This window comes from Solea senegalensis, linkage group LG2 (genome assembly GCF_019176455.1).
Source record: "Solea senegalensis isolate Sse05_10M linkage group LG2, IFAPA_SoseM_1, whole genome shotgun sequence".
Taxonomy (NCBI): domain Eukaryota; kingdom Metazoa; phylum Chordata; class Actinopteri; order Pleuronectiformes; family Soleidae; genus Solea; species Solea senegalensis.
The window spans coordinates 19,348,627-19,375,821 of record NC_058022.1 but is presented as its reverse complement, the minus strand read 5'-3'; the positions used below and the strand labels follow the sequence as shown (position 1 = coordinate 19,375,821).

The 27,195-nt window shown below is 42.2% G+C and overlaps 1 protein-coding gene across 9 annotated transcripts; it reads left to right on the top strand.

The window, feature by feature from the left end:
• The first annotated feature begins 751 nt into the window (after positions 1 to 751).
• tbc1d4 (TBC1 domain family, member 4) lies at positions 752 to 27,195 on the top strand. 9 transcript variants are annotated; one of them, XM_044012889.1, is made up of 25 exons: positions 752 to 1,258; positions 1,376 to 1,849; positions 7,327 to 7,455; positions 7,541 to 7,778; positions 7,963 to 8,207; positions 9,244 to 9,333; positions 9,718 to 9,822; positions 9,914 to 10,046; positions 10,148 to 10,239; positions 10,380 to 10,490; positions 11,051 to 11,173; positions 11,790 to 11,849; positions 14,328 to 14,545; positions 14,984 to 15,154; positions 18,056 to 18,213; positions 18,670 to 18,864; positions 19,580 to 19,582; positions 19,981 to 20,142; positions 20,238 to 20,396; positions 21,098 to 21,198; positions 21,301 to 21,444; positions 22,775 to 22,934; positions 23,059 to 23,228; positions 24,047 to 24,223; positions 24,715 to 27,195. In XM_044012889.1, exons 2-25 carry the CDS (start codon positions 1,451 to 1,453, stop codon positions 24,943 to 24,945), a joined length of 3,774 nt encoding a protein of 1,257 aa, XP_043868824.1. In that variant the 5' UTR covers positions 752 to 1,258; positions 1,376 to 1,450; the 3' UTR covers positions 24,946 to 27,195. The 9 variants fall into 9 exon arrangements, with proteins under 9 accessions (XP_043868824.1, XP_043868838.1, XP_043868817.1 ...); XM_044012903.1 differs by having other exon boundaries at positions 752 to 1,849; positions 14,331 to 14,545; XM_044012882.1 differs by having other exon boundaries at positions 752 to 1,849.

Sequence of the window (27,195 nt, the reverse complement as noted above, 5' to 3'; positions counted from 1 at the left end):
AATAATTTTTTTTCATGTCTGATACCAATATCACAACCAACTGATATGTCTTTTACCCATTTCAAACAACTGAGCTGTTCACAACACACATTCAGAAACAGTTTAGCAGCCCTCACTCTCATACTGTGTGTGTGTATCTTTCACGTGATATTTGTCGTATGGACTGAAGGATTTTACTTACTTTTTCCTATATCTGATCCAGTGATTTTTGAACAGTTATTGGGCTGAAAGTGTGCGTTGGTTTGGCTTAGGCCAAACAGAATTTGGATGTGAAGTCTATGTGTGTTCTGTTGCAGAGGTAAGTTTGTGCATTGCAGATTTACTGTCTTTGTAGTTGTCTATAGTGAAACTGTGATGATTTGTGTGGTTTGGTTTCATGTGGCACAGCTGCTACTTTGGGGGAGGGGTCGATTTATTGCGTTTGATGGATGGATGTCCTCTAGTATTTGAAGCATATCAGATGTGATTATAACTGCTCAAAATCCCAAACGAAATCAGCAGCAACCTGTTTGTAAACAGTTTGCCTTGGTGGGTCATTGCACAACATACAGTGCATGTATTTATTCTGTAGCAAGGGCTTGCCTTCGCGACCCCTGCTGGTAGAAAGTATGGGCCCCATATGTGTTGCAAACACTTTCCATAGAAGACACTTTCCAGTTATTATGCACAGTGAGGAGGGGCGGAGCCTCTATCTGTCACGTTTCACACAGCGGCTCTGCCCCGCCCACTCCTCCAGCACATGGGATGTTTGGGGCGCGTCGTCAGCGCGCACAGGCACAGCCGCTCCACCTCCAAGGCTCTGTGGAAGAAAGGAACACATGCGGGAGGTAGCACTAAACAAGCATTAAATGTATGTATTTTTATACTACATTTGAAAAAAGGGAGGTGCGGCTGTGAACGCTAAGCTGTGTTTGCATGAGGATTTTAGTGCAGGGAGCGTGTGAATGCGTGGCTTCCTTGGCTGTGCGCTGCTGCGCGTAGAGGGAGCAACGTCAAAAGAAGAAATCAAATCTGTGGGCGACTGTTGTTTACACAGGAGCTCTTGAGGTTCAGAGCCACAGTTTAGCAAGCAAGCAAGCCTGGCTGGGACTTACAGTAACAGGGCTGTTTGACTCTGTGTCCAATGCAAACAGAGCCAACAGAGACGCGCTACAAACTACACGCACACACAGCCTTGGAGGTGCATTTGGTAAAAAAAGACATTTCCAGAGAAGGAGAAGATTTCGGAGAACATGAAGAGTTGCAGTTGATCGTGAGGGTGAGCACATGCTGTGCACGTAGCCGATCGTTGCCTTGAGTGAACTTTTTGTTTTGTGGATGCGGACATGAAAACTGTCGTAAACTAATAACAAACTGCGCCTGGCCTTGCTTGCAGGGGATGGTACCTCGGTGTTGTCCTTTTTAAAACAGTCTTTTAGTTCCACAAAGCCGTCAGCGAGGAAAGTCGGACATGGAGAGTCCGCAGGAGAAGGAGAACAGTCCCCCGAAGTCGGAGCGGAGCTACGCGCTCAGTTACATCGGCTGGTCGTCGCTGGACAGGCGGACCACCCTGCCCATGCTACCGTGGCTGGTGGCAGAGATCCGCAGGAAGAGCGAGAGGGGCGACTGCGGCAACGTGGTGCAGCCGAGAGAGGTCAACTTGATCCTTAACCCCCCCTTCGTGCGCTGCGTCCCCTCGAGCAGCAACAACTCCTCCGTATTCATCTTTGAGCACAAAGCGCAGCTCATCTCTCGCTTCATCCACAACAGCAATGATCTCACTTACTTCGCCTATCTCCTGCGGGGCCAGCCCGACAACCCCGAGTCCGAGATGTCCTGCCATGTCTTTAAGGCCGGCGAACCCAACCAGGTAGGCCTTTCTGCCCTTGTGCCAGAAAAAAAATACCCACACTGCACCACCGGTCCACGGAGCCAGAACTGGTTTTATTGCCACGTGCGCATTAACATACTTTGGCACTTTAGTACAACAGTAGAACATGCACATCTTTATGAACAGATAAACAGACGCGCCTCCAATCGTACAAGAAAGACTGGAGGGGAAAAAAAAGCACGAGTATTATAAAAAATACTTTTATAGTGGTGAGGTTATGACGTTACACTCAGGTGCAGACTGTGTGATGCACTGACTGTCTACTGAAAGTGTAAACAAAAAACAAAGGAAAGCCTGAGCTCAAATGTCCTCGAGATTACCACTATGTCATTTAATCTCAAATACTGTAGATTAGTCAACAGCCCAAACATGTTTGCTTTGGTATTAAGTATTTAGGCCACCATTCAGTGATAAATGGAGCAGCTTGTTTTGTCTTTTTTCCCCTGTGTTTTTGGTCTCCTCTGTTTAGGGTCTCTGGTTGATGCCCGTGGTGTGATAACAACAATATTGAGTCAGCATATTTACATGCTGATCAGCATGCCAGTCTTGAGTAATAAAGCAAGATGGTTTCAAAATCAGGAAGGTGGGACTTGAGACTGTGCAGTCTTTCCTGAGGTCAAGCTGAATGTGTGTGACATAGTGAGATGTCTGCTTATGTGTGTGAGAGTTTGTGGAAGTGAATCAGAAACACAGTTTTCGCGTGTCAAGAGACGAATCCTGAAGTGCTGGTTTTAGTGCGTACGTGATTCCTAATTCACCGCACTTGTTCACGTTGGCTCTTTTCATTTTCCAGGAAAACCTTAACAGATAACAAACACGTATCGTGTGTTGTGCTTACGTTGTGCATCAATCTCAAACATGCCTTTGTTGTATCATGTTTCTTGTGGTATGTGCAGGGAAGGAGCAGCGCCACTCTGCTAGGATTACAGCAGTCAGAGAGAGATCTTGAACATACCCCATTCAGCGTACGCATTACGCAACAAAAACTGGTTTGACAGCCAGCAAGCTAGGAACATGTGTAAGGTAGACCATGTGGAATGCATGGGTTATTGTAGCAACACTCTGCTGCCGTATGCACAGCACCCTGCTGCAATCACTCTTGATGATTTGATTATTTGCAAAGTATTCACTGTTAATAACACACCCATTCACATTGTGCATCTGTGGATTGGTTCTATTCTATTATCCTCACTGAGTTTCAAAACATGATTGAAATATTGCTTTGTGTCTACACTGACAGGTTTGTTTTCAAATCTATTCTTAGCTGTTGATATGACAGGGATGCATAGTGCAAACCCAGACAGAGAGAGAGAGAGAGAGAGCGACGTGGGGCATGATGTGAAAGGTTAAAATGAGATGACAAATGATGTCTTCTGGAACAGACGAGCTGAGCTGGTATTATTTTGCATGGAAATAATAAGAAAAAAGACTTTAACAAAGCAAAGTCTGTGTGTAAACAGTGTGAGTGGTTCTTTGTTTGAAACATGCCGCATCGAAAATCAAGTCGCACTTCATCAACCTGAAGAACTCTTGTATATTTTATTTAAGCAAGTGCTCTACATCATGGGTAGTGTAAAAACGTGACACTTTTCTTAAGAATTAAATCACAGGGATAGTCATATACTGTCCGTCCTACTACTTCAGTGTGATTCAACACAGCATGAACCCTTACCTTTGCTCTCACTTGGAAATAGACCATCTCTGACTGGGTGACCCTGTGCTGGCTCACAAGTGTTAATCACACTAATGGACATTTAGTGACACTTAAATGTCCAAATCTGAATGTGGGAAATGTCTTTTTGCCATAAAACCTAGCTGGGATGAATACTCATTATTACTCACCTCTACACTTCACTCTAAATCTCAGAAGAAATGATGTCTTCCATTTTATAACACGGCCATGTTATCATAAGACACGAAATACTCTTTTCTCTGTACCTTGCCATTGCATGGTGTGTATAGGCTTGGTCTTTGCTGCACCTGTGTCAGTAAGCACGCATAGCCCAGCCTCCGCCTGTTAACATGAAACTATTTCTTGCCAAACAAGCTAATAAACACCATTGAGTTGTGCTGACATCTGTAACAGTGAATCGCATATTCTCCCAACCTTCACCAGTCAAGGATGCAATAACTTTGAATTAAAGCAATTACTTGTGTTTTCTTCTATATTATCACAAAACACTACAAGGTAGAGGTAGAAGTTGAAGGGGAAAGAAGTGGACAAGAGAGGCAAAGGAAAGAAAACACTCACTAACTGCCATAAAACATGAAAAACAAACAAAGGAAACACTGTCACTTTCAACTCTTTGCGTTATTTGCATTTGACATGCTTTTCTTAGGTTTGATTAGTGAGTTCTGAAACAAAGTTTTAACTTAAACTTACCCTCTTTGGTCGGTTTACTGCTATTGTAAGTGAATGGCTTTCTTACTTTTGTTATAACATAATAACACATGTATTTGAGGTTGGAAGTACAGTACTGTGCAAGCGATTTTTATCGCGTAAAAGCTTTGTTGTTTTTATATCGGTTCAATCCTGTGATCATTGGCATTTGAATTGGAATGATGCGACTGAAAGTTGGTTCTGTGTATACAGTATATTATGTGTATGTAATGCTTAAGCATGTCTTGAAACACATATGACCTTTTCACTTTTTCACAGCAGATATTTGTTGACATGAAAACAGTAGGACAACAACGTGTTAACATTAAACATTAATTATTGTTCCGCTCCAGGTTTAAGAGAGCCGGGGTCGTGCTATTGTTCAAGTGTAAAGGTATATCACACTAAATATTTGACAATTTAACCTATGGAAACATTTTCCCCAAATATGCTGCATACATTCTAATGAAGTGACTGAGGAATAACTTGTACTGTAATTACAGCGCCGCAAAACCAATACATCTAATGACTTTAGCACGCTATTGTGAATGAAAAGACAGTGTGTGTCCCTGCTGCTGTCTTCACGAGGCAGTGATTTGCAGTTATGATATGAGCTCCCGCCCTGCTTTGTTCTGACTGAGGCACTCACTTCGCCTTCAGGCACATGGAACAGCAAAGAACGTCATGCTGCTGCCATTATGAGTAGTGAGGTTCGGATATGAACATGTGACCACAGTATTGAGTGTTTTTAGAATCAAGAGGTCCGAGCACATAAAGACATTTATGTGTACTCAACTAAAGCGACAGCATTTATCAGGGTTACACCTAAAGTCTTATCAGCATCTTATTTATACTTTTTTTTTTTACAGTTGAAATGTGGCTTTTAACGTTTGTAAAGCTGTATTTTGTCTGTCAGTGATTTTCTCTGTCTTTTATTTACTCCATATTGCTCAGCTCTGACCTCTATTTCAGTTTTTATCTTTTGATATGGCTTGGTTGACACAGTTAACCCGAGTGTCTATGACCGAAGCCTTGTTAGGTCTCGTTGCAGATGCTATGCAGGACGGGTGTGTTGAGGACTCGCTGTTACCCTGTGGTTTTACTTGATGGTGCCGCGTGAGATAAACAGAGCTACGTGGCAGCTGCTGTTTGATCAGATACCATTAAGGGCCTATTGAAGGGAGGTTTGACATTACTTGAGCCATGCGGTGCTCGGGACTCTCCCAGCTCATAGAGGACAATCCTTGTGATTGTCTGCCTCTAAGCTCCAACACTGGTGTTTATAGACATGCTTTCAATCAAACCAGTCAGTGCCTCTGATATCATTTTAGAAAGCCAAGCGATGATAAGTGACAATGAATCTGCATGATGAAACATGGGGTTTGAAAATGTTTGCAGTGGGAAAACACAGGCTTTCCTTTATAGGAGTGTTCTCCCTGTCTCAGATAAACACCTTTACTGGATCTAGACTACAAATAATTAATTGGATCAAATGGTACTTTGGTGTTGCCTTACTCATGTATTATCCAGCAGTTTCTTTAAATGTTAAGATGGCTCCGTTATATTTTCCCTACAGGACTTAAGCCTATCACATGACAGAGCAGACAGTGCAGCTGTGATTCTCAGCCACCAAGGCCTCGGAAAATTCCTTGACCTACACTAGTGTTAGTGTCTGAGAATTATTGTAACACGGTTCAAGGTTATTTGCAGACAGCAATACATTTGCTCTTTGTTAGGACATCAGTTCCACCGGTCAGAGGTCTGTTTGGGTCAAAAGAAAGCCTGAGTATGTATTACCAACAACCCCTACCTCCCCTGCCATTTTCTTCATCTCAGTACAGTCCTCTGTCACCAGCCATGCAGGCCTCAACCCTTGGGAAAGCATGAACTTGGAAAATGGAACATTAAAATAGCTCCTGCAGCCAAAGTACAAATATGGCGGGTGGCTATTTCATGCTCGTGTCTCGAGCATGAACTATGAAGAGCAGGGTTGGTCTTTGTTGGGATGTTTTGTTTGTTTTACAATCCATCCTTCCCTGTTTGTCTGTCCTCTCGCTTCTGTGCATTTTTTTTCCTGGGTCCCACCTCTAAAGTAGTTTGTTACGTAACTTTCCTCCCTAGTCCACTTAAAAAAAAACATTTGCTCAACAGTCATTATGCAGCTGTTATCACATACAATAGACGTGTGCACTGTTTGCTGTCACTGCTCATTGTTTTAAACACAGTATGTGCCTGACCTTGGCGGTGCCTTTTCGGGAGCTGCGTGCCAATTGTTGTTTAAGTGCAGCTGAGATCCAGTTCGCCCTGTCTTCAGACCTTTTCCTGTTACTCTCAGTTGTAAAGGTGAAGGATGGATTGGCCTCAAGTGTTGCTTCACAGTTTGCTTTTGTTTTCTGTCATGACTTGTTTTTTCTCCATGGATGTGCATTACTTTCACGGTGCTTGCTGTTCCTGTGCCTGACACAGTGGAGCAGAAACAGGATTTCTTTTTTTATCCTGCAGTGAGGGTGTGGGCGTTCCCACATTATACTGTGTCTTACAGTCCCAACATAAAGTCAGTCAATCATATCTTTTGTTGTAATGACCCATGTGACCCACACTGATATGATGGCAGAGCTGGGCAATGATTCAATAACAGCAATTATCACAATATCTTCAATTGCAGTATCATAAAACTTCATCATGTATCGCTATTGTGTTTAAGCATTGCACAAACTCATAGTATTTTACATAATAGTTATGCCGAATGTGTCACTTTATGTTTGGGAAGTGTTTTTTTATTGCCCATAAAGAAGTTTAAAAATGAACTGGTTTGATCAGGTTGCACCCAGGAGCATTGTATTGATTCAATGTGACACTTATTGCAGTAATTATTAATATTGGGTGTTCTGAACAGTTTTTGATCTTAGAAAGAATTTTGACCATACTGCCCAACAATTTAATAGTTATGTGGGTCTTGTGTTGTTCAGTTGTAGACTCCCCTGACATTTGGTTCCACTTCTCATTTGTTCTAATTTTCCATTTTGTATGTCTTCCTAGTCGTCATATCCCATTGTTCCTCTCGTGTTTTGTACAGGTCGCAGAGGTGATCACCAGTATTCGCCAAGTGTCCAAATCAGCCCTGAAGGAAAATGCCAAGCCCAAACAGGAAGCTGAGGAGGCCTTCTACAACTCCCAGAAGTATGAAGTGCTTTACTGTGGCAAGGTAAACACTAATGCATAATGATATTCTTTGTCTTCCTTTAACAAAGTCATTGAGTAACAGCTATTGGATTAAATGCAATTTCCAGGTTACGGTTGCACACAAGAAGGCTGCGTCCACGCTCATTGACGATTGCATCGATAAGTTTCGTCAGCATGAGCTTGAGCGCAAGCGCCTCCGCCTGCTCAATGGTCAGCGAGCGTCCATGGACGGTGCCCCTGTGGAGCTCCTCATGGCGAGCGAAGGAGACCCACTCTCCTCTGCTCTGGCTGAGAGTACGGAAGGCCAAGAAGTTCCTGGAGTGGAGGACGTAAGCGGAGGTGAAGGTAAAGACCTAGTAAAAAGCATGGATGAAATAATGCAAGAGGCTGAATCGGCAGGAAGCTGTAGTTATTAATACCCAGCACTAATCACACCGTTGCTGTTGTTAATACGTGTCAGGCTTTCCATTCTGGCACATCAGAAACACAGGTCAGTCAGTCAGGCACTTTGTATCTGCTGGATCCACAGGTAGAGTCATCACCAGCAGTGCCAGTCCGAGCAGTCTGCGAGGAGCGTTCCCCGAGTGCATCCTGGAGGACTCCGGATTTGAGGAGCCTCAGGAGTTCCGCACACGCTGCAGCAGCCTGGCAGGGAGTCTGCAGAGGAAGCCGGGGGAGGGCGTCATCATGGCTCCCATGCGGCGCAGACATGCCAGTGCACCAAACAATGTTCAGCCGTCTGATGCGGACAAGAACCGTACCATGCTCTTCCAGGTAAAAGAAGTCAAGAAACAATGCTTGGTTGCATTTTGCTGCCGCCTTGATATCAGAATGTGCTCAGAGTTATCTGATCTCCAAGTTCAGCTGCAGTAGACTTTACTCTGTTTACACTTAGAAGTTCTTTAATCACAGTCATTAAAACTTGTGGTGTAGGATGCACTCGGGTATCTTGACTGGACCAAGGGATCTATTATATTTGAATTACAGTAATTGCAGTGAAGTAATTGAAGTATCCTGTGTGATTGTAATATATATGAAAACCATAGAATTTAAAGTTGTACTAAGTCTTGTTCTTTTAGGATTTACTCCCATGCCAAAATGCACGGTTAGGTTTATAGGCACAACTATAAATACACTCTTTTGTCAATTATATGAAGGTGTTGTTTTTTTTTCTCACAGCTGCCGAGTCATAAATTGTCTTGAAGAACTTATCTGTTGCACCAGAAAACTAAAGGCCTGCAGGCCTCAGGGCTGCTTACCGTTGAAACCCCTCCCTGCATTTGCTTCAGCCTGTGAGCTTTTTGCTGCAGCAAATCATTTTTATGTGCACGTGGCTGGCAGCCATAACACAGAGACTAGCTCGGTCCCGTGTTACTGCCTCAGTTAAAGAGGCTGTAACTCCTGCGTCAGAATTTGGGACTTGAGTGCTACTCCAGTGAAAACGTAAGGCTGCCACGCTTTATGTAAAGCATGCGGGCTGCAGAGTGAGGCAGCTGCCATTCCTCTCACAGCATGCCCATTTACCCATGAAGCTAATTTTAAAAACTAGAGCACGGCACTCAATATGATACTCCACACAGCAGTCAATTATGGGAAAAATCATTGGCGCACACTTGATGACCTTGATTTTTGAGTGTGAGTGTGTTTATGTCTGTTACTGAAAGTGTTTGAGAATACCCAGAGTCACGTCACACCTGTATACTCCACGCCATGATCTATGAAGAGTATTAAAATGTTGCTGTGTTGTGTTCGCACTTGTCCTTGGACGAGACGATTCTGTCTGACTAACATTTACTCTTGCACTTCACAGGTGGGACGCTTTGAAGTCAACCTCATAAGTCCAGACAGTAAGACAGTGGTGCTGGAGAAGAACTTCAAAGATATCTCATCCTGCTGTCATGTCAGTTTATTTTTACTTGCTGTGTGTTTACACTAAAAGCCTCTCTCTCTCTCTCTCTTATTCTCTCTCTCCCTCTCATCTCAGCTCCAGTCCCAATCTGACTAATTTGATGCATCTGACATTAGTGTCTCTCAGTTTTTCCATTTAAGGCCAAATGAGATTTTTCTCAGTTATGTTGATATATGCTCATTTATTACAGGCCCATCTCTTTTAAAATGGCGCTCATAAAGATAATGTAGAGTCTAATATGAGCAAAGTGGTCATTTCTCTAATTAAATGGACTGTGGAATATGGAGATGGAGCGATGACTTGAATGATTTTCATTGCACAAAATTATGACCTGAGGTTTATTCTGGCTTCCTGTTTGTCTTGACTTTGATACAGGGCATCAAGCATACCGACCATTTTGGATTCATCTGCAGGGACCAGTCCGAGTCTGGTCCCAGTCAGTATATTTGCTTTGTTTTTCAGTGTGCCAGTGAGTCATTGGTGAGTTACTCAATAGGTGGAAATGAATGTTATTTTAACGCTTTCTATTAGCCTAATATCTTTTTTTATTCAAGTCTGTGTTGCTTTTCAGGTGGATGAGGTGATGCTGACACTGAAGCAGGCCTTCACTACAGCAGCAACCTTACAGAGCAGCAAAACCCCGATCCAGCTCTGTGAAACCTGCCCCATGCATAAACTGCACAAGCTCTGTGAGCGAATTGAAGGTTAGACCACATAAACACATCCAACACTCTGGCTTCACTCACTGAATATATTGATGGCGTGGTCTGTTTCTCAGAGTTAAAGCCAGCTCTTGTGTTTCTAGGTCTTTACCCACCCAGAGCAAAGCTGTCCATCCAAAAGTATCTCTCCCAGCTGACGGATAATGAGCAGGTTGAGATTTTTGAGAGAATTCAGGTAAGGTTTGGCTCTGTTTAGTGAGAGTACACTCTGTCCGATACTCCAGTGAACTATTAACACAGTATTAGTGACTGATTGAAAAAAAGGTTTGGTTTTGTTTTTAAAATACAGCTGTTGCATCTGATTTTTTTCTGCAGAAACTGAAGCCCGGGTCGGACCAGGAAGAGAATGAGCTGGTGATTTTCCATCTGCGGCAGCTTTGTGGGACCAAACAAAAGTCCCACCTTCACATTGGTGAATCCCCTCAGGTAAACGTGCTTTCCTGTAAACAATGAAAAACCATCACCATTTATTTTTGAGTTTTCCAAGCTTGACCAGAACCTGAGAGGGTACTAACCAGACCCAAGTCTAATGCAGTTAATCTTAGCTGATGTTATAACCATTGTTATATATGTTGTTTTCCCAGATTACAGACATGCAGATTAAATGTCATTATTTGTCAATATACACATAGATTATACAAATGAAAAGCCCTTTTGACTAAACCTGACATGGACCTGAATATCATTTCAGATTATTTGTCCAACCCTGGTCAGGCAGGACCTGCCTGGATCAACCTCCCTCAGACTCTCATGTGTAGAATGCCAATCAGTTGAATTAATTTTTCATTCCATAACATGGCAATTATAAAAATGTATCATGATTTAACCTGAGGGGTTTATGGTAAATGTTATTACTGAAATGGCATTAATCACTTACTACTGTGTTGGTGCTCTGAGTTTGTATTTTTCATAGTCATCAAAGGCACATTTTATACTCATTATACCTGTGCTGATTTTCCTTTTGTCCTCTTGTTCTCATCCATCAGAATGCAGCAAACTGCTCGGCAGCAGGCGATGGCTCAGCCACCGGCAGTCGCTTTAAACTTGATATTCTGAAGAATAAAGCACGCACCTCCCTCACCAACTCCCTAGAGAATATTTTTACAAGGGTGAGTCTTGAGGAGAGAGGTTTTTTTGTTGTTGTTGTTTTTTTTTTAAATGTATCTTCTACCCCCCACATTTAGTTGCTCTTAAATTCCCTTCTGTCATCTTTATCATGACCCTGCCTCTCGCCCCGTGTCAGCTGGGATTGGCTCCAGCTCCTCCCTGCAATCCTCAGAGGTTAGGTGTCATAGATAAGGAATAAAATGATCTTCACCACAGCTGTCTTTTGTCTTCACCCCAGACAGACACCAGTTAAATGACTGTGTACCTGAGTTTATCTTCCTGCACAGTCTTTGTACCAGTCTCTGTTTCCGTGTCACTGTCATCCAGGGGATTGGGATTGACCCATATCTGCCAGTAGAATAATTCCTCAGTCAAAGATTCCAGGGTGCCATCTGTTATTGTCTCAGCAACTCCTCCTCACACTGTCACAGTTCACATTGTCAAGATATATGTACCACGTATGTGGATATGTATATACAGTATAGTGTGTTTTTATCTTTTGATTGGTTGTTTAGTCAATAGCAACAATTGTCAGAAATCTCTAATTTATTTATTAATCTTTTAATTTTATATATTCATCTATCTTGTTTTAATTTTGTTTATTGTCTTTATCACCAGGGTGCCAACCGAATGCGGGGCCGCCTGGGAAGCATGGGAAGCATTAGCAGTTTTGACAGAGTAAGTTTGGTTCAGGACGAACAAGGGAATTTCTAGAGATTCATTTGCAGGACTCTGGGAATTCTCACTTTTAAGCAGTTGACAGCAGTGTTCTTCTCACATGGATACATGAAAACACACTGCATGGGTTCACGTTGAAGCTGTATTGGCCAAAAGGCAGTGTGTTTGTAGAAGTGTCAGTGAACCATTTAGGGTTGTAGGCTCCAGTCTGTCACTCCTGTGGAGAATGTGGAGCAGTGGTGTGATGTTGTACCTCTGACTCCTCATCAGTCATGGCGAGGTCAAGATTCAGACTTAATGGATGGTTTCAAAGAAAAAACATAGGTCAAACTATGCAAGAGAGCATATATTCTGATTTACCTTCTGTAACCACAATTCAACCCTTTCTCTAACTCCACTGATTCAGTTGTGATATATTATAAATCCAGGCAAGTGTGTGTTACACTTGTCAAACAATTGTCAAATGAGTTCACATAAAGCCGATTAAGTCTCAGCTCCACATGAATCTATCTCTGCACTTCTCAGTAAGTGGCGTTTAGATCTTGTGTGGCCCGGCCACATTCTCATGCTACATACATGTTTTATGTCAAAAGACATCATGCTTGAGAAGAGAGACAGGTCGGAGTAAATTTCAGAAGTGAATTCAGAGGAGAAAGGCTTCTTGCCCCCACCTGCCCTTGCACCGCTGGTGTATACACACAAACACTCCCTTGATCAGGTCTGATAGTATTGCTTGACAGAGCCTGTTTTCAGATGAAGGACGCAGCATACGAGTAATGTTACAGCATTCCTGCTCACAGAGACCAAACGGGGAGAATAATATCAACAACAATCATCAAAACATCAAAACCTAGTAGCAGCTCATAGTTGTTGTAATCATCATCGACAACTGCTGCAATTACAACAATCCCTCTGACACGAAAGGCTTAACATATATATTTTAAATGTCTAACCAGACATTTTGATGTGTCACCTGCTCATTATGTTAAAAACACACACAGAGGCAAAGAGAAAATGGGCTCGCCGAGCTGTCATAAGGCTTGTGATTTGCCTTGTGCAGTCAGTCAGTCAGTCAGTCAGTCGTGTTATGTCAGATTTACTTAGGAACCACTTATGAACCATCAAGCAAACGATTTAAACATCCTTCAAGCAGCAGGCACTTCCAAGTGTTGGAGGATTTTATTAACCTTGTTACAGCTGCTGCACTTCCTGCTTTAACCAAACACAGTATTTGCCTCTCCAGATTTACAAAAGTTATATGAACTAGTCATAGCCACACACAACTATGAAGAGCTAAAGCAAATGTCATAGGCCATCTGTGCAACTTGAAGACATCCATCGCTCTTCTGACATTTTTCTGACATGTAGAGTCAACGATCACCAAGGAGTCTCTGACATCTTCACCCTCATGTTTCACCTGTTTTCCCCCCCTTTGTTCAATTCTCGACAAACAGAGGAATGTTGTTTGTCAAGAATTAAGCAAATAAGTAGTCATCTGGGGATAATATCAGGATACTGATGGCCCAGCAGGCAGGAAATTCAAGTCAGGATGTCCATTTTTGTGTCTGCTGAGCCATGCCTGTCCTGGCTTCCTCTTCTTTGCCTTGTCATAGGACACAACACACTGATTATGAACCTCTTCATCTTATCAGCGCTTCCAAACATGAACACATTTCATGTTAGCGTTTCAGCAAACAGTCAAATTAAAATGTAATGTAGATGATAAATTAAGAAACCCACTTGCAGTCTGGAGTGAGAGATTTTAAAATGCCCTTTTTGCATATCGGTGCAAGGAGCTCAAGTGTCGCTGAACCCCTCCTGTCATGGGGTATCAGAGAGAGGGAGGGCTCTAAAAGCATGATGGGAGGGGACTGATGTGGCGTTGACGTGCTCAGATCCTCCCCACCAATAGTATGTGACGCCCCAAGTCACAGGACATTGTCCATTAGAATACAATAGATGTGGAAGTCGCAGCAGTAGGCGTGAGGCAATAGTGTGAGAGTGTTGAGTGGAAAGTTGAACCTGGAATGAGTCCTGCTCTGGGGTTTCCTTGGTTAGGTGAGTGCAGACCTGTAACTTGAGTGTTTGTTTAACGTCAGTCTCTGGAATTCAATGAGCTGTATATGAGCGGTGTGTAGTTTGTGTTATACATTGCAACTGATATATATGTATATATGTACATATATGTGTGTATAAATATATATAATTATATACATGTATAGCAATGTAATATTTAACAAGTGTTTGTTTTCTGTCCATTAAGACCTTTAAAACCGCAATTAAGTGGTTTCTTAATCTTTCTCTCAATCTTTGATTATGTGACATTATTCCTTTTCAGTAATTAATTTCAATATTGACTGATTTGAAAATCTTTTGTCTTGATATTGTTTTTGGCTGTATCGTCCAGCCCTAATCCGGTCATTTGCGTCCGTCTCGCTCATGCACTGATGTTTCTCTCCTCTCATTTCTCCTCTTCAGCAGGATGAGGAGTCCCCTGGTCACTCCCCTCCAGGTTCCCCTCCCGCCTTCCCTGACGACGACCCAGAAGCCGGTCAGCAGTTCCGTCGCCGTGCCCACACCTTCAGTCATCCACCCGTGAAGAAGCGCATCTCCTTCGAGGGACAGCCAAGCGGCCAGAGCAAACCGGCTCCACTTCACCGACAACACTCTGTTAACCCAGAGCTGCTGCAGAGCAGGTAACTCACACTTCAGCTGTCACTCACTGCATCGCTAGTTTGGGGGAAAAAGGAATGATCCATGCAGATGATGCATCTCTTTAGCAAAGCTGTAGGAGTTGATCTTTTGCTTGTTTTGTTTGACGATATGGCTAATGCTAACTTTGCTCCAAAAAACAAAAAAAATCTGAACCCGTTGCTTTTCTTTTGATCACTAACTAAATCTTTAGTTGACCTTTTGTTACACACACACACACACACACTATAGTCTGTTAGCAGCACTTTGTTTAGTTCAAAATCTCTTTACCCCCTGCTCCCCTGTCCTAGAACAATAGCATCACAAGTTTCCTGTCTCTGTTTTGATCCCTCCTTGTTTTGCTGTTCTCCGACCAGAAGCCTTTTTTCTTTTGTGTAATGCTTGTTTTTCGTTTGTGGGCATTTCATGTTTGGTTCGCCCAGTCCCGCGGCGGTCACGAGAACGCGCAGCGTTTCGGAGAGCGAGTCCTCCTTCAGCCTCCCCTCCTCCTTCTCCGCTCCCACTTTCCTGAAAAGCTTTTACCAGGGTTCCCTGGGTTCCCTGGGCTCCCTGGGCTCCCTGAGCTCCCTGGCAGACAGTGGGAGCCTCAAGAGGTGAGAGGGGGGTTCTCAGACAAACCCCCCTGCTATGACCCGAATGCACCGGCCCAGGACTTGATCAAGGGGATGAGATTGGTGGGAAGGGCGAAGTTTTCTTTGCTGGAATGTTTGGCTGTCAAATCTTTTAACATCTAGCTTTTTTTTTGTCTCTGTATCCTTGTACTTTCCTCCCGTTTATCCACAGCAACGTTTTATGTGAAAAAGCACTTTCCATCTATTCTTTTTTCCGTACATTGTCTCTGTAGCTGGACACGCCCTCTTCCTGTTTCTCTCACAATAGAAGAGGATGCTGATACACCTCTCCTGCCGCATTTGCATGTGAATTTCCTTTTTTTTGTGCATGCAAAAATTGAAATGATTTAATATCACTTTACAGCATTTATTCATTTATTTAGTGTTTATTTAATAGGAGCGGATACAATAACACAGAAAATTGCACAGCTGATCAGATGTTGTGTATCACAGCATTTGTGCGCATTTGTAATTTCCAGTGCTCGTCCTTAGAAGTGCCTGCCAGTATACAATGTATATATGTATATATACAGTATATATGTATACAATATGTGTATATTTGTGTATGTATATATATATATATATATATATATACATACATATATAGAGATGTATATATACTGTATATATGTATAAAATATGTGTATATTTGTGTGTATTTATATATGTATATATATAAAATTAGCTAAATTGCTTTTCTTAAAATGGTGTTGCAGAGTAACTGCTCTGTACACAAGAGCAACACTGGCCCATAGTTGGTAGTTCTGTTCCATTTTGAGCTCAGTTGCCAGTGTGTTCCATTCATTTAGCTCCCTTGATAGAACTGGACATGGTTGTTTTCCAGTACGATACATTTTACGACAGTAGAATTCCTGGTGGACAATCAAAGAACCTGAAGAGGACACTTGCCATTGAGATTGGCGTTTGCAAATGTAGTGTAGTTGTCAAAACCTAGCGTGTTCAGGTTTTTCGGGATGTGACAGTGGTGTGATCTTATTGGGCTTTTGTCCAATATTTATGGCGTGATTTTATAGCCTCTGCAGGCGTTTAATCACTGATGAACCTACCTTTGACCACGAGGTAACGCTCACTGATAAAAATCATTGCTTGTGTAGCATACACATTTTTAAATGTAAGAGTCTCTGATTTGTCAAAACCTATACAAATGTATAACACTTCTATCAGTTTACACTCTTGGCATCACCTTTCTCCACCCGTGGCATTCAGCTTTCCATTGACTCACTACACTAAGTGTCCTCCTGCTGTTTCAGTTCAGTGATGGAAAATCATTTCAAAGGTTGCCTTCATTGTTCCGCTGCACTAATTAACCAACTGTGACACACCGGGGTGAGGCTGCACGTGTCTCCTCTCTTTGGACTGCCTTCACTGGGTCCATGTGTCTGGATGACTGATATGAAAGGTTAACGCTTTCAATATGAATGAGATTCAGTGGTAAAATGTCATTTTCACATTACAAGGGACAGCAGCGTGGTCTCCTGAGCTTTTGCATTGATCACAATGCAAAATAGCATGAAATGCTCTTTTGACACACGGTTCCTGCGATGATACGTAAAAACAGGTTTGAAAACCAAGATGTTGAAAAGGATATGTAAATCCAAACAAGCCAGCTTGTTTCACAGTCTGGTTTGCTTTCCGCTGCAGTGTGAGATAACTTTATCCCAGTGACTTTTCAGCGACTCTCTTTGTTAATAACAGGAGATCCCAATGAGAGGCATCAAGTAAAACAGCTGCAGGAGCAAAATTGTTGCTCCTGTGCCATTTAACTTGATCGGAGGTCACTTCCTGTTTTTCACTGCCCACATGATCAGACAAGCATTTGCGTGCTGACCAAGCTTGTTATCCACGGTTACTATCAACTGAACCCAGCAAGTGACACAACAGCCTTGTTTATTTAAATGGAGAGGGAAGAACACAATCTAAAACATTGAAGTATATGCAGGACCCAAAATGTCATTATACTATTCAAGCTGAAACCAGATCAGATCAGACAACATTTTTGTGTTTATTTATAGAAATACATGATATTGCACATATGTATCATTTTATTGGTGTTTATACGCTGCTCTACAAAAAGGTACAAAACAGGTTGGACATTAATATCTCAAAGGGAGCATTGGTTTATGATATCTAACACAATTATGGGGGTTTGTGCTGTCATTTGTACTTTTTTTTATTATTTTTGGGTGTAGCGTGGCTAGTTGCATGACATTTGCCTCACACTTGTGCTTTAACCTTCCACTTCCACCCCACTCAACACTTATAGAATAGAGCAGCACACTTGTATTACGTAAACACAAGTAGCTGTTTAGTTTAACAAACCCTCACATATGGCAAAGCTCTTAAGTGTGGTTGTTGTGTATCACAAATGGCCCTTTTTGTGACTTAAAAATACATTTTAATCTCGTGTGAAGGTTTTTGTGAATTGGTCAAGCTCAGCACATGATGACTCAATATATGAAACAGTGGTGAGACTAACAGCTCTTTGGCCACGTTTTCTCCTTAATAAATAATAGCACCTTCTTTTCCAGCCGACGGAAAAGCATGCATGTACCTCAGCCGTGGCTGTTTGTTGTTATTGACTTACTAATTGTGAATTCTGCCTCATTAACATTGATATTGGGAACCAGTCAATACATGTTTTTCATGTGTTGATCTCGGCTGTTTCTCATCAGCTTGGAGAAGCTGAGATGTGAAGCGTGTATAAGGTTTCTTGTGCTGGAGATTAAATGTACTGTACAGTATGAGTGCTTGTGTGCTGAAGGATGAGTCTGTGTGTGTGTGTGTGTGTGCGCGTGTGCGTGTGTGTGCTGAAGGAGTGTTGATGTAAGACGACCCCTGACGCTGCTGCACTCTCTCTCACAGCAATGGCGAAGGCAGGAATAGGAGGTTGTCTGGCTGCAGCAGCGACTCTGTAACTGGATTCCTCCCTGCGACCCCACGCAGGGTTTCCTGGAGACAGAGGATCTTCCTGAGGGTCGCGTCACCCATGAACAAGCCCTCTGCATCCATGCAGCACCCAGGTCTGGTAACACAATCCCCCTAAGCAGTTCAGCACAACACAGAGGCAGAATGAATATGCTCTGAATAAACTAAAAGGGCATGGGAAGCGAGCACAGGGCAGAGGGTGCACTTAAGTTCTGTGGAAAAGATCATTTCTAAAATAACCTTCTTGTACCTGTATACTGTAAGCGCTAAGGGATGAAAGAAATGCAGTATTTTCACATTTAGTCTCTATTTAATAAACACTGATGAAGCAACTTTCTTCATTTGCCAGTTTCTAAATGTCTTTCTGTTTATTTAGCATTATAATAATGAGGTTTATCAAAGGTTGAAATTAACTGCTTCTGCAGGAAACAGTAGCAGTGTAGTTCTACAGGCGTGGGATGTGGACTCATTATTTTAAATTAAACATTATCAATAGATAATGATTTAAAATAGTGAGTTAAAAAATATATATATTTCTCCTGATGTTCTAGAGCTGTTGCCTCTCTCTCCTCGGGACCTGGACTCAAGCCTTGACCCTTTCGGTCATCTCCTGTCAACAAGAGTTGACCTCTCTTCCGGGGAGAGGCCTAAGAGGACAGCGGCTGACTACAGGGCCCTCTGGAAGACTGCCATCCACCAGCAGATCCTTCTGCTGCGCATGGAGAAGGAAAACCAGAGACTGGAGGGTGAGTATCACTCACTGCTGTGCACATAAAAAAAAGGAAAAAAAGAACATATCCTCACTCGGGTCACATGAAAGTTGTACCGGAAGAACACAATGTCTTTGTCTTGTTGTTATTAGATTATTCTTTGCTCTGTTTTCCTGCAGACACTGGTTGTGTTTGTAATCTGTCATGAGATTGTACTGAAATCTGCTCACACTGGCTTGTATTGTTGACATTTCATCAACACTGAACAGTCTTGGTACTTCATGAGAGTGGACATGGATCAAAGGCTCAGCATTTTCTCAACATTTTAATTTCTGTTGATCTCGATGTCAAATGTTGTCTTGTTTTGTACGACAGTAGCAACAGCAACAGTAACCGCTATGAATTCAGAGTTCCGAGAGAACCATTTGTCTCCATGCAGTTAAACAAGACTGAAGCAATATTTAATTAGCCACTTAATTATAAAAAGTTGATCTTTAAAAGGAAGCAGGGTGATATTATACACCTCGTCTGTAACATAAGACTGTAATATGTGAGTCTGTGCCACAGCCTGAAAGGCACTAGGGGGTGCAATAACATCTCACCACATCTCAGAGAGGAGATGATGATTTCTTTTTTTGCTTTGTTTAGCCTTCATGATTTCCAATACCAACACATCTCTCTCCCTTTATGTGTTACTATGACACCAATGCTGGTCTGAGGACCTAACTGTGAAAAACATTTTATTCCATAGAAGGTAAGTGATGTAAAAGAAGAATTTGTTATTAGAGGCAGAGGGTTGGCATGGCTGTGGGTGTCAATCTTTACGGTTAATTTCAGCTTATTTTTAAATTGTGCATGTTCAGGGACAATCATACTTTACGGTGTATTTGTTACTTTTGTCCTTTGTGGCTCTCACCACTTTCTAAATGTAGCCTCTTCCCGACTTTGGCATAACAGAGGTGTATTTTTTACGTGGCTTGTGTTTACACCCTTCGATTTCCATGGCAACTGGTGACAGAAGATGCTGCTCTCAAATTTCGTCTCTTACTATTACAGCCTCCTTTGATGGTCTTGATTTTCTGGTACACAAAACACAAGCTGAAATGGACAAAGCAGTATTAAATGTGTTCAACTCCCGTGACTGTATTGCAGCGAGCAGAGATGAGCTGCACATCCGCAAGATGAAGCTGAACTACCAGGAAGTGGGCCAGTGCTCCAAAGATGCACAGGCATTGTGGGAGAGGAAACTGACAGCCCCAGGCAGAACAACAGTCCCCCAAGACAAGGAAGCGATGTATCATGCGCTGTGCCAAGGTGAAAAAGTGAGAGAAGTGGGTGATCCCTGCTGAAGCAATACACGTGTGTGGTAGTTCTGAATGGGCATATGCAATTGTCGTGTTTGTGTGCAGGTATTCCCAAGGGCAGGCGTGGGGAGGTGTGGTTGCTCTTCTCCCATCAGCACCGGCTGCGTCACAGGCTGCCTCAGCGTCAGCACGCACCCGACACTCACTACCATGACCTGCTGAAGCAGCTCACTGCACAGCAGCACGCTATTCTGGTGGATCTAGGTATGCATGCAATTTTAAAAAAGGGGGTCCCTACTTTTAAAGTTTAAAGGGAAATTATTGAGGTGATGATGTGCATGTCTTTTTAGCCTCTGCAATATCATATTTGTTAAATATTTAGTTTGATGCAGTATGCACAGATTTATTGGACACATTTCCGAATTGGCTGATAGTCGCCGCGTTGACTGTCATTGACATTGGTCAGCACTGACAAAAATGTTGATCTGAGTTATTTTTGGGGTCAGGAGTTGTACAATTTAATTTGTGAATTTAGTCTTCAAAAGACTTTAAAACAGTGCAGTATTTACTTATTTTTTAAATGAACATGTGTTCCTGCGTTCGTGCCAAAAAGAAAACAACAACAAAAAGTTGACAATCTTAAAAAAATTACGGTAATGAAGTAAACTTACTAAGGTATATGAAGACAACTTGCTTACTTACTTTTGTTTAACTTAATGAAATCATTAATCATCATCAATCAGTCAACAGCTTTCTGTGTTCAGTGTGGTTTAGGGTTATGGTTATCAGCCATATCATTAGTTTAAATATCTGTGTGGGCCCAGATTTTCACAACCACACATCATTGCATCACTAGTTTAGTAGTTATTCATCTTCCTTATACTTGTTAACTACAGAAACAACTGCATCATGTTGAAAAGCCTGCAGAAATATCTTGACCTAATATCTCTTGCCTCATTCTTCAGGCAGGACCTTCCCCACCCACCAGTACTTCTCAGCCCAGCTGGGTGCAGGGCAGCTTTCCCTTTACAACCTCCTAAAAGCCTACTCTCTGCTGGATACAGAGGTACAAACTCTAATCCTGTTACCTTTCCCCACTGTAAATCACTGTTAAGCCATGGTGTTGGTAGTTTCACAAAAGCTGTTTTTTTTCCTCTGTGCCACACAGGTTGGCTACTGCCAGGGTATCAGCTTTGTGGCTGGAGTGCTGCTGCTGCACATGAGTGAAGAACAGGCTTTTGACATGTTGAAGTTCCTCATGTATGACCTCGGCATCAGACGCCAGTTCAGGCCTGACATGGTCTCTTTGCAGGTGAGTGCACACATAAGGATGGATAAACCATTTAAAAATGGGTTTAGCTAAACAACCATCCTCATTTATTTTCTGCAAGAAAGGGTGGTTCTCTTGTACGTATGTATTGTGATTCTGTGGGTATAAATACACAGATTTTTCAGCTTTCATGCTTTGGTACCTTCCCTTGTGGTAGTTCGGTCGTGTAAATATCCCATGGAAGTCAAAGCAAACGCACAAACAGGCACAAACTGAGGAGGAAATATAGGACCTGTTGTCCTCCATTGTCCTCGCACCGGTACGACGCCACACTATGGGGCCATCAGGGACAAATGAAGTTACTGTTGAAACACAATCCTTATCGATGGCTTTACCATTCCTAACTGTACCATATTATACAAACTGAACTGTTCTATGATGGCAGCCATACTTCTGCCACTGCCATGTCTCCTCCCACTTAGTGTAAACAGATCTGTCACTAACCAGGAAGTGAAGCAAATAATTATCACATTTCACAAAAAGAACAGTTGTGTCATACTTTTTTTTTTCCTTTAATTACTAGTTCAGGAACTATTTAAGCTCCAAAGTTTGAAACATTTTAAATGATGCACCAGTATCCCAAACATTACACAAAGAAAGAACTCCATAGATGTTTTCGCCAAGTAGCTGGCCTCTCCTCTGTGTCGGTTTGTTAGTCAGTGACAGCAAACAGCAGTCAAGTGTCTCCACCTCTCACCGAAACCACACCTGCATGCCTGCTCAGCTTGAGTTAAACATCAGCTGACCTCACCAGGGCTGAGAGCATCAGCAGGCGTGGTAATGTTTAATCTGATCCAGGTAACCATTTAGCCGTGCAGTGAGCTCCCGCTTCTGTCGACACTGCAGTTGAACCCTTTGTAGAGCCGTGCAGAGTTGGCAAACGCAGGAGGGATTTTTGTGTGGTGGTTGAGTACGAAGACGTAAAGGTAGTACTTGTGTGTGTGTGTGTGTGTGTGTGTTTGTGTGTGTTACTTTATAACTGGCAGGAAACTGTAAGAATGATAACGGACTAATTTAGGCTTGACCTAACTTCTGCTTCTCTTTTCAGGATCACAGTTTACTGATCACTGTATGTTGTGAAAGACTTATTGCAGCTTAGTAAGTGCTTGGCCTTGATACTTGCTTGAGCAAGTCTCTAAAACAACACACTAAAGTTCCATTTGACAGCTTGTAATTCTTAGTTCTCCCTTTATACTCTCTCCCCTGCAAGTCCTGATAGACCAGTTTGTTCTAGCAGAGCATGTTTTGACCTGTTTGTGTGTTAGTCTGTGAATGTTTATGCCTTGTGTTGGCTGTGTGTGTGTTATCCCAGGTTCAGATGTACCAGCTCTCCAGACTGCTCCACGACTACCACCGCGACTTGTACAATCACTTCGAGGAGTACGAGATCTGCCCGAGCCTCTACGCAGCACCTTGGTTCCTCACCCTCTTCGCCTCACAGTTCCCCCTGGGCTTTGTGTCCCGCATCTTTGGTATATTCTTAGAACAATGACTCCTGTGTTTGCTCACACACGAAAGCTTATCAGTACATTAGCAGAGGTTTATACTTAAACAAGTTGTTGTTTGTTAAACTGATACATGTTCTTGTTTGTTTAGATTTTGTATTTGCCCAGGGGACTGAAGTCATCTTTAAAGTGGCTCTGTGTCTGCTGAGGAGCCATGAGGGGGAGATAGTGGAGTGTGACACCTTTGAGAGCATCGTGGACTACCTGAAAATTACACTTCCCAACCTCACTCAGACACAGATGGAGGAGACAATTGCAAAGGTACAAAGTGCAATGGCTTCAAAATAATGAATCCCTGTGTAATATGTAATCCATATTGCATGATTGACCACTGGTTAAAAGTTGCTCACTACTTTGATTGTGGAAGATTTCCGTCACTATATTATAAACCAACTCATATACTGTTGTAGTTAAGTTGAGTTGATGTCATTTTACGACAAAGCTTTAAATCTTCTTGGTTTACGATCACCAACTGCACTGACACATTCACATTGGCCTAATATGGAGAGCAGATCAAATGCATAACAAAAATATTATTAATAACGGTTTTTAGTTTTTCAAATATTTATTTGCATGTTATTTAGTGCAATAGTCAAGATAATATCAAGCAAAAAATGCGTAGTCCGTAATTTTGCTTTTCCAACCCTGCAAAATCTTGTTATGTCTTCATAATGACAACAAAAACTTCTTGATTCTTGATCTAGTTCGCATCACATTTAGGTATCTGGATTTTGAAAAAAAAAATTCATATATTATTGAATTTATTACAATATTACAAATACTTAAATACCTATCAGTGCTGGGGATTGTAGTTTTTTTGTCTTTTTAAAACTGGGATTAATAGACAGATAGTATCTGGCCGCAAATGTAGCGTTGTAGTATTTAGAGTAGAAGGACAGTGTAATTGTTATTATTATTATTATTGTTATTGTAATGAATGAATGTGTCATTCAGTGTATCAACATGCCATAGACAGGTGTTTGAAAATGCAGAATATGTTATCTTAAACTTTCAGTACGGTCTCATTTCCCCTTTAAACACATGGACTTATTACTTTATGATGAACTCGTGTTTGCCAGGCAATGGAGATGGACATCTCCAAGCAGCTACATGCCTATGAGGTGGAGTACCAAGTCCTTCAGGATGAGATGATAGAAGCCGGGCCGTTGCCTGATGACTGCGACCGGCTAGACAAACTAGAGAAGACAAATGCTCAGTTGAAGAAACAGAACATGGACCTGCTCGAAAAACTTCAGGTGAGAAAGAACTTAATAGTCTCTATAGACTATAATCTGCCTCCTTCCACATCTCTACCCTGTCTGAAACATCACTGTCTGTGATTTTGGGGAATGGCGGCAATTTTCATATAAAAGTTAACTTGAAATGATATATTATATATTTGTTTTAAAGTGATGTGGGAAGTACAGTAGTGCCTCAAACTACCAATAGGTGGTGCTAAAACCCAATAAAAATGTTAGGCAGACAAAGGACTCAACACTTCATGTGTCCAAAATGCCTATATTATTTTAAACAGAATGAATAATACTACAAGTTAAGTCAAATATCACTTGTCTCATAACAATTAAAGGATTGATTTGCACTGATCTATGAAAATTGAATAACGTGTGCACCATCATGGAACAGGTTATTCACATAAGTTACCATCTCTCTATACTAACCACAATCAGGTTTCTACCTTTATGTTTACACTCTGTTTTCACTGAGGTACGATGTTTGTGTCCTTCAGGCTGCAAGGCAGAAGATCCAGACGCTGGAGACAAGCGTGGAGAGTCTTCTTTCTCGGGAGAGCAAAATGAAGCACATGATTCGCACTCTGGAGCAGGAGAGAACAGGTTACCAGAAGACCATTGAACGCATGCGCTCGTGCCTTCCCCCAGACACCCTGACAGATGTGGAGATGACCCACATCAAAACTGGACCCAACGGGAAAGCCAAAACTGCAGCCAAGAAGCCCTGATGGCGAACAGGGGGCTGGCTGCTCCGGTCAAGTGAACTAATGGAGACTGCTTTAGTGGAAGGATGCTGAGTTCCACAGCTTTTGTTGTGCTGCTTCACAAGAGCAGCGGTGTTTTGTAAAGAAAAAAAGAAAGAAAAAGAAACAAAGAAATGTATGACGTCTGGGCTTGAGATGAGCAGACTGTATTGGAAAAACAGTGATATTTGTTAGCAGATAATAGAGCAGTGGGAAGATGGTTTGAGTGATTAGTGAACAGACTGTTCCATCAGTGCATTAGAGCTGCTGCTGCTCTGTCTCATCTTCTTTCTCTGCCAGTTTGAAGGTGAGATGGACAACATCCTTCTCTATTCAGGTCTCCTGGTAATTTTTACGACACTGACATAAGTGTCTGCCTCTGCAAATCTTTTTGAGCACTGCCCTTGTGTGCTCACTACCAGTTTCAAAAGCAGCATAAAAGCAGCGAGCAGAAGTCGGCAAACAGTCCTTTGGACTTCAGGTTCAACGTATATAGCCATTACCGGTGTGCAGAATCCTGAACTCGAGACCTGTTATGTTATTTTTGTGGCTTTTTAACTTGAGTCTGTGATGGAAACTCAGGTTAATCACATTGCTTTATTCCTTTTTACTCACTTGAATTACAGTATTTGTGAATGTAATTTCCCCTCAAAGATCATCATGAGTATATTTCGTTTTTCACCGCAGAGGCGTTGCCTGGGCACACGTCTTCCGTGTTACACTTTCAGCCGGTACACAGTATCTTCTGCAGATCATCTCCCAGCACCCACACCACTGCCACCACGTGAGAGACCTTAAGAACTTGCACATGTTGCTTTGAAGGAGGAACTGTTTTTTCCCGACCTCAGACAGGATGTGACGTCGCCTGCCTTCTCAGTTTCCTGTGTGACTGACCGCGGTGTCACCTCGCTTTAGCGCCATGTCCAGACACAGAGTTGACACTCCCCACCAGGCACCGAGAAACAAGCGAAAGGTTAGAAGCGATCTGAATGCGGCGTCCATCACATTCTCCTGGTCTGAAAGCCTTCGACGCGTCGTCTTTGTCGACCCAAGATTTTTAACACATCACATATCAGCAGTTGCATTGTTGTTAGTCATGTGTGCAACTATGTACAAAAGATTAGTGGAGAGCCTGCAAAGGAAACAAGTCATGTAAAGACATTTCAGCTTCCTTTTGAGAAACTCATTTATGTATGGAGTATGTGTGTAAACAAGACACACATACACACACACACACACACAGCAGTGAACTGCCTGAGTGCAGGAGCAGACAGTTTAAATGAATTCAAAGAGCTGTCCCTGGCTTAGTTTTGTTTTATCTCACCTCTGTGTCTGACTCACCAATAGTCGTCAGTAATAGCCAGTTCTGATTGAAAGCAAAAGTGTCCAGAGCTTTCATAAAACACTTGAACATCTAAACCAAGGTGAAGTGAAAATGAAAGTCGTCACACACACACAGTGTCTGCCAGTCTTCCTGTTGTTGGTGACAAGATGTGGTGACACACTCACGTCTATGTCAGTGAAGTGCTTTCTTAATCGTGCGTCCTTTGCTGTGCAGTGCAACGTGTTTGTGCATATGTGCACATACTTTTGCAAAGACTATTGAGGATTATTGACCCGAGTTTAATAGATTGATGAATCCAGCCCGATGTTCTCTGTCTCGGTTGAAATGACGATTTATTTGACACTGTTAAAGTTTGCACCTCTGCACAGCAGGGATTCTCTCAACAGTTTGGAGGGTGAAACATATCAAGACGAAAATGGAACTGACCGCTCTCCTGCTTATTTGTGCATTGGAGAAATTGTCCATTAAACCAAAGATATGGTTGTTTTTTAAAATCGAAAAAGAATAAATTAACCGAGACTGCTGTGATTTAGTGAATGTTTTTGTCACTACACCTGTTCAGCCTCTGTTAGTTTGTACCAAGAGAAATGTTTGGGGAAAAGAAAAAGAAATAGTGTCAGAAAAGCCCATCAGTTGACTTGTTTACTCCACATTACCCAATGTTTATTTCTTCTTGGCTCATTGTTCCGTGCCAACAGTGAGCTTTTGTTAGCCTTTATTCCCCGTTTATCATATAATTGTGTTGATATCTAATGTGACACACTTGATCACAGTCAGTGAAGGGTCTTTGTTTTAGATCTGGTGCTCCGAGTCCTGACTCGTGTCAGTCAACATGAGGGCTACACAGAGGAACTGTCGTGATTCCTTCAATAAACCTCACCTCGTCTTTT